This window comes from Canis lupus, chromosome 21 (genome assembly GCF_003254725.2).
Source record: "Canis lupus dingo isolate Sandy chromosome 21, ASM325472v2, whole genome shotgun sequence".
Classification (NCBI taxonomy): Eukaryota; Metazoa; Chordata; class Mammalia; order Carnivora; family Canidae; genus Canis; species Canis lupus.
The window spans coordinates 26166948-26174275 of NC_064263.1; the positions used below are offsets into that span (position 1 = coordinate 26166948).

Below are 7328 nucleotides of genomic sequence, written 5' to 3' on the forward strand. Positions count from 1 at the left end.
TGGTCAAGTATGAGGTCCATTATCCCTTCAAGATACACGCATTTTCCCACTCCATGGGGCAAAGGGCTTGTTCTCAAGAACCAGATAGCCTGAGGTGGAATCTCAGCTTTTATGCAGAAGTTTTAGCCATATTTTTTACCTTATGTGGCTGTTTCCACACATGTGCAACATGTATCTATAGCCTAGAGCAATAAATATAAATCATTTAGGACAGTGCTTGGTAGATAGTGCTTTGTGTATTAGGTGTTAGTGAAGAATGGCTCTTACTGGCCCCTCTTCACCTCTACCCAGCCATCCATCCAGAACATTCTGGGCTCTCCCATTCCCCCCTTTCCTATGAGAGAGCTGAGCACTGGGCAAAAACAGCCCTGGAACACTTGGGTCCAATTCAAATGATAAAACTCTGGGCCTGGCTCTGGATTAAAGCTGTAGTAAAAAAAAAAAAAATGAAATTGAGAGCTATGAATATGTCCTAGGTTACCAGAACAGTTAAACGTCTATATAGTTCAGAGTATCAGAACTGGAAACTGACCAAGTCTCACTGGCTTCAATCAATGGCAATTGGGAAGCAAAAGTCACATTCCCACCCACACCCAAATAATTCATGTGATACACGGTGGTTGCCTGGTTTATTCCTTGGCCAACAAACAGGAAGTAAATAGCTAGGAGCTGTGGGGCCCAAACAGAGCAGGGCTGTGCAGGTATCAGGAGATAAAAGGAGCTCAGCTAAGTAGCCAGAGCAGCATCAGGGCCAGGCTGAGCAAGGGAGGCCCAAGGACACAGTGCGTAGCCTCACTCATGGCCCTGGCATAGAACCTCGCCACCTCCTCGTTGGGGTTGCCCTGGGCCGGGTCAAACCACATCTGGATGCAGCGGCCGCTCCCTCGGCTGTAGTTGCTGACTTTGTAGGAGTGACTCCAGATTTCACTGCACAGAGCAGCAGATGTGGGGAAGTAGAAATGGAAGGGGTGGCAGGCAGCTCCCTCTGGACACTGGTTATACCCTGTAGGGAAGATGAGAACTTTCAGCCACTAGGCCCAGAACTAGCTTCACTTCCCCCAAGCCCACAGCCTCAAATATTCATATACCAGCTCCACACCCCACACCTCCAGATCTCTCCCTCCCTGCCTGGCCCTGGCCCTCACCTGAGGTCCAGTTCCAGCCCTTGTGCCAGTTGCTCTTGCAGGTGTAGGAGGTGCGGCAGTCCTGCCACCATTGCTCACAATCCTCTTTGCACAGGGGCACATGCAGGATGCGCTCCTTGCGCCAGCTCTGATTTACCTGGGAGAGGTCAGGAGGGGAAAAGGGCTCAGGATTCTCAGCAGCTCAGAAGAGACCCAGAGCTGGAGAAGCAGCCTGAGGAGGTGTCTGGGAAGCTCAATTCCTCTATAAAGTTGAGGGGTCCAGGAGGGACACTCATACCTCCTGAATCCAGGGCCCCAGGTTGGGGGAACACTCATATAGGCAGGTGTCCTGGATGAAGTGCTTTTTGCAGGCAGGTGTCATAGATCCGCAATGGTTCCAGTTAAATCTGTACAGGTAGGAAATATCCTTATGGGCTTCCCGGCTGGTGTTGGCAAAGCAGCAGGAATTCTTCTTCCAGGGGCTGCACTGGGTGGGGAAGACACAGAACTAACTCCCACGCCCAGCACAGCCATAATGTCCCCACATACAGTCTCTCCCTTTTTATTTTACTTAAAGATTTTATTTATTTATTCATGAGAGACACACAGAGAGAAGCAGAGACACAGGCAGAGGGATGGGCAGGCTCCATGCAGGGAGCCCGACGTGGGACTTGATCCCGATACTCCAGGATCATGCCCTGGGCAGAAGGCAGGTGCTTAACCACTGAGCCACCCAGGGATCTCCAGTCTCTCTCTCCCGTTTTAGTCTTTGATCCCCCAACACAGTCAGTCTTTCAGGGAAATGCTTGCCATCGGGGGAAATGCATGCTCTTTGGGGGAAGTGCAGGCATTACAAAATTCATTAATTCAAATCTTTGTTGAGCTCCTACTTACTCTAACCCAGAAACTGGAGACATGACGACGAATACTTACTTATCACAGCATAACTGCTTTGAAAAGAGATTAAGCAGGAGAGAGGGATGGGGAATTGCAGTTTTCTAGAATGGTCAGAGAAGCCTCACTAAGAAGGTAACAAAAGACCTGGGGGTCAGTAGCAAGTCAAATAAACTGGAACCTCAGAACAGATCCAAAACACTGAACGAATATAAACCTGTAGCTTAGAACTCAGTATAAAAACAAAATATTGGGCAGCCCGGGTGGCTCAGTGGTATAGTGCTGCCTTCCGTCCAGGGTGTGGTCCTGTAGTCTCAGAATCGGGTCCCATGTCTGGCTCCCTGCATGAAGCCTGCTTCTCCCTCTGCCTGTGTCTCTGCCTCTCTCTCTCTCTGTCTCTTATGAATAAATAAATAAAATAAAAAATAAAAACAAAATATTAAAACGGTGCATTTTATTTATTTTTTTCAGAGCGGAATGCTCACACACATGCACAAAAGGTGCAGGCCGACTAGAGGGCAGAGGAAGGAGAGAGAGAGCCCCAGGCAGGCTCCACACTCAAGAGCCAAGTTCCACCCAGGGCTGGATCTCAGACTCTGATATAATGACCCCAACTGAAATCAAGAGTCGGAGCCTCAACTGAGTCATCAGGGTGCCCCTAAAATGTGCATTTTAAAAACAATGTATAGAGGGCTCAGTGGTTGAGCATCTGCCTTTGGGCTCAGGTTGTGATCCCAGGGTCCTGGGATTGAGTCCCTCATCAGGTTCCTCCCAGGGAGGCTGCGTCTCCCTTTGCCTATGTTTCTGCCTCTCTCTGTGTCTCTCATGAATAAATAAAATCCTTAAAAATAAAATAAAAACAATATAATAGGCTGAAGAAGTTAGTTAAGTTACATCATCACTTAGCTGCAGGCTCACTGATTCAAAGCTGTGCGATCATTATCTGCCAACGAGGTCAAAATGAACATTTATATATTGGAATGCATTTTGCAAGCAGCTTCCCTTTTGTGTTTTCTTTACAGTTATGGCATGATATTGATTTTTTTTAAACACATAAACAGGTTCAGGATATTAAAGGGGTTGTGGTAAAATAATTGGCATTGAAAGGAGACCTCATTCCAATAAAAAGGTCAGGAGAAATGTTTGCTAGATGTGTGAATCTTGGTGCCTCACACCCAGCCTCGTGCCTGTGAGAAATCCATTTTTCTTGAGCTGTTTGGGGCTGGCAGAAAAGAAGCCACGAGGTGCTGTGTGCACTTTCTCAAGATTCTCAAGAGGGGTCAGTTCCGGTCTGAACTCTGAAATCAAAATCAACCTGGGATGGGTTTCTCCAGTGTCCGTTTCTCAGGTTCCACTCTGGACATGCTTCCTGGTTTGTGTAATGTGAAACCCAACTACCAAGAGCTGATCTGTTGGCATTGTACTGACAACATTGGGCACATGGTGAGCGGTAAGCAGATAGTCCCCACAGTAGTACACCCAAGGCCTCTCAGGTGGTCTCCCTGCCTCCACCACGGAAGGGCTTTGATGCTTCTATCTTCCACTTTCCTCTTCCTGAGTCAGCTCTCCCCACTCCAGCCAGGCCCTCCACTCACCTGCTTATGCAGCCCGTCCTCCGGGCTTGGCTTTTCCTTGTGGTGCTTGGCGTCCATACAGACATTGAGAAGCTCAGTTCTGGGCCGCGCTGTCCATACTGCGGCCACCCCCACCAGAAGGAACAGCACCTGCGTTGTCACCAGCTGGGCCATGTCTCTGAAGGAAGAGCTGTGGTCTGTGGCACCAAGGAAAACAGAGGTGGGGCCTTCAGGTGAGTAGAAACAGCCCCGGTGGGTGGAGTCTCCAGAAAGCCGGGGCCTGGTCCCGCCCCATCCCTACCCCTGAGTCTTCCCAGCCTCAGTGAAGGGTGGGATGAGACACCACCCTCCCACCCCCCAACCCCCCAGGTGCTTGTGTCACTCAAGTTACTGACTTCTTCAGGTGGATGAGATCAAGTGTTGAAACTAAGAGATGGGATTTGGGCAAAATAGCCAGGAGATTGACGTAGGTCCACAGTCCCTTGTTTGAAATCCTTGGAGGCAGATGTTTCAGAATTTAAAATATTTGGGATTTTGTAAAAGGTAATACAATTTACACTCACTCAACAATCAAGCACATTCTGGTGGTAAAAGTTACACTGGTAGGATAAATAAAAACTATAATAACCTCACATTAATTTTCAGGTCAGATTTTAACCAAATGACTTTGTACAAACTTTGATATTAATCTTAGTTTTGGAGCTCCAGATAAGCTATTTATTTAAACAAAACAAAATAAAACAAGGGGCTCCTACGAGGCTCAGGCACTTAAGCGACTGACTCCTGATTTCAGCTCAGATTGTGATCTCAGGATCATGAGATGGAGCCCTGAGTTAGGCTCCGCAGTGGATGGGAACCTGCTTGGGATTTTCTCTCCCTCTGCCCCTCCCCCTGGGTCTGGAAAAAACAAAAACAAAACAAAAACTTCCAGCCTTGGTTCCAGCCCTTTGCAGCCTCATCCTTTGGTTTCTCCCAGAGGTCCTGTGACCTGGGGAATGTCACAGGGCACAGAGGGCTGGGGGTGGGTGTGGGCAGCCAGCTGGACAGCTTCCAGGCCTTGGGAGGTTCCTTGCCTCCCCCTCCCCCTGCCCCAGAGCCAGCCTCCCTTCCACCCATGCAGGCCCTCAGCCCTCTGAGCTGAGACACTGAACCTTGGGAGGTGACCCACTGTTCCCTCACCATGCAGGTCACCGGGCTCCTGGGCTCTCCTAAAATTTGGCATTTGTTTCCCACAGCTCCCAAAAGCATATGCGCCCTTCTGCTCAAAGTTGCCTTGTCTCCCCAGTGCCCCACGTCCTGTGGAACTCTGGCTTCTTCCTGGGCAGGGCCTGAGCTGACGGCCACCTCTGGGCTGACTGCCCACCAGGGCTCATGGAACCAGGGACTAAATTCCCGCCTCACCCCCCTCGCCCCTCACCTTCCTGCCATCCAACATCCTGCTACTCTATTCCAGTGTTCGCTCATTCTTTCACTTGCTAATCCGTTCCTTCCAGGATCCAATTATCCTTCTCATGACCCAATCACTCACTGATGGGCGAAAGCATAGGACCAATCTGTACTCTCTGGCACACCAGGTGACTCTTTGGATCAGGTTCTTGGGGGAAACAGCCTGGCAGTTGAGAGCACAGGGGTCCAGATCAACCAGCCCACCATCTCAGCCCTAACACTCCATCTCTCCCTTGACCTTGGGAGAAAATAACTCAAATTAATCTTGGGCTTTAGTATCCTCATCTAAAGGTTAAATGTGGGGAGAAATCCCCAACAAAGGAGAGTCAGCTGGGTACAGATTGTGCCATCAGTTGGCAGAGGTTAAAGGATGAGCCCCCTGTCATGCAGTAGGGAACACCCAAGCCTGATTCAAGCCCCTCGAGTCCGAGTCCGGAGCTCCTTCAGCTTTGTCCTCTGCACCCTCACTGTGCTGAGATTCTTATGCAGCAGCTGATGTGGAGTACCGGGGGATGCCTGGGGTGAGGGCTCCGTGGGCCCACCTGGTTGGTGGGTGGTTTACCTCCCTGCACTTGCTTTCTAGAGGCAGAGCTCTCTTCTCCCAGCAAGCTATGCCACTCTGCAAGCCACTCCCCACATTCCTTCCTAGTCTCAGCTTCAGATCTCAGTGCAACTCTCCCCCCCAACCACCATCATCTTCATCACCCAGAAGACACACACCCTAGAACCCCAGACTTGAAGGACACTAAAAACTCAGCACTGTGCTAAAAGGCAAGAGCCCACTGGTTCTAGTTTCAGGGGTGGACTTGGTTAATTTAACCTTGGGCAGCCCCTGCTCTGCCCTCAGCCTCTACTTTTGGGTTGTCTGGGATTTGGGCAAGGTGGATCCTCCTGGTTCAGCAAATTCTTTAACACATGCTGGGAGTACCTTGGGGTGTGCTGCCTCTACTGAAGGGGTAGGGAGTGGCATACCTGGGAGAGGAAGTGGTTCCTGGTCTGGCTCAGGCTTCTGCTCCACTCTACAGTTCCCCTTGTCCTACTCCGGGGCACAGCTGAGGTTTAGTGGCCTAGGAGACAGGCAGTAGGGAATGTGGCCCAGGAGCAGAGCCTGGCACTGGACGAAGGCCTCTCAGCAGTTAATTATTGCACCTTAATTATTGTGGGCACTAGCCAGACCTCCATGGGACATGGGTCGGTGGGAGGGAGTGGATTAATAGTGCAGGCCTAAAGCCAGTCCCCTGGCCCCGCTTATCCCATTTTCTCCCCCAAACTCAGGTCTGATAAAATCTTGCAGCCTGAGTTGCTGGGATTCTTTAAACTAATCTGTCCACTTCCAACCCCCTGTCCTTATACAGATGAGAATGAGATCCAGAGAATCAGGACAGAACCAATTGCAGGGCAAGAGCTGGAGTGTAGGCTTCTAAGCTCCCAGGCAGCTGTAGAGAGTACAGACCTCCACAGTCCCCAATGTATAGATCCACCAAGTCCTCCAACCTCATCAGCCCCAGGCATCACCCACCTCCAGCGGTAAAATCAGAGGTGCAGAAGCCTAGAGGTTCAATTGCTCTGGGGGCCCCAGACCCCCTGCCTTCCCCCCCTGCACCCACCCACACGGGTATCACTTCTACAGCATCTGAGAGTCTGGTCTCCTGTTAGACCCCTCCCACCACTCCCACTCCAGCCAAGCACAAACCTTCCTTTTACTGCGGTGGTACCATTTTTACTGTGGCCGCCCCACTGGGTAGGGAAAGGGAAAAAGGGGAGGAGCACACTTGAGCAAGAGGGAATGCGTTTTGTCCCCATTCCTGTGTGCAACCCAGGGAGAAGTGGTTGTAGAGGTGAAAGCCCAGGGGAGGGGAACAAGTTGGATACAGATGTGGGAGCCATCAGCCTATGGTCAGCAATAAGAGTTTAAGGAAGATGGGGCCTTAGCACCCTGGGACCATGGAACAGGAAGGGGAATGGGCTTGCTGGAGAAGCAGCCAAGCCCTGAAGGGCCTGCAAAGAAATGGACTCCTAGGAGACCCCGGACTCATGCCCACCCTGCTCGGAGCCATCCTTACTTGAATCCTGTGACAAGCAGGAAGGGTTACAACCACAGAAGACCTCAGCAGGTGAAGGGCCATCGGACCCCTCACGTCTCTCTTCAGGCTTTATAAAACCAGGGAGCCTACTGTGGATTGGAGAAAGACCAGAGACCTAAGAATGCCCGAAGGTGGGAACTCCTCCAGAAGGAATTTGCACCTACCCAGCATCCTCCACCCCTGCCCTGGGGACTGATCATTAACTG

At 50.8% G+C, this 7328-nt stretch overlaps 1 protein-coding gene across 3 annotated transcripts; it reads right to left on the reverse strand.

Moving 5' to 3' along the window:
* Positions 1-612: 612 nt before the first annotated feature.
* On the reverse strand, positions 613-7284 carry LOC112667464 (folate receptor alpha-like). 3 transcript variants are annotated; one of them, XM_049098932.1, is made up of 6 exons: positions 7102-7284; positions 6011-6105; positions 3614-3819; positions 1423-1611; positions 1146-1281; positions 613-1003 (listed from the first exon to the last, which is right to left on the reverse strand). In XM_049098932.1, exons 3-6 carry the CDS (start codon positions 3764-3766, stop codon positions 723-725), a joined length of 759 nt encoding a protein of 252 aa, XP_048954889.1. In that variant the 5' UTR covers positions 3767-3819; positions 6011-6105; positions 7102-7284; the 3' UTR covers positions 613-722. The 3 variants fall into 3 exon arrangements, with proteins under 3 accessions (XP_048954889.1, XP_048954888.1, XP_035559892.1); XM_049098931.1 differs by having other exon boundaries at positions 3614-3789; positions 7102-7283; XM_035703999.2 differs by lacking the exon at positions 6011-6105 and having other exon boundaries at positions 3614-3789; positions 7102-7282.
* Positions 7285-7328: the final 44 nt, after the last annotated feature.

What these genes read in the sequence shown, in the direction of transcription:
- LOC112667464 (XM_049098932.1), bottom strand. Translation starts at nt 3,766, where the DNA reads ATGGCCCAGCTGGTGACAACGCAGGTGCTGTTCCTTCTGGTGGGGGTG. An exon ending in AGGACGGGCTGCATAAGCAG is followed by an intron (nt 1,612 to 3,613) that starts GTGAGTGGAGGG and finishes TTCCCCACCCAG; the next exon opens with TGCAGCCCCTGGAAGAAGAA. An exon ending in TGGGGCCCTGGATTCAGGAG is followed by an intron (nt 1,282 to 1,422) that starts GTATGAGTGTCC and finishes GACCTCTCCCAG; the next exon opens with GTAAATCAGAGCTGGCGCAA.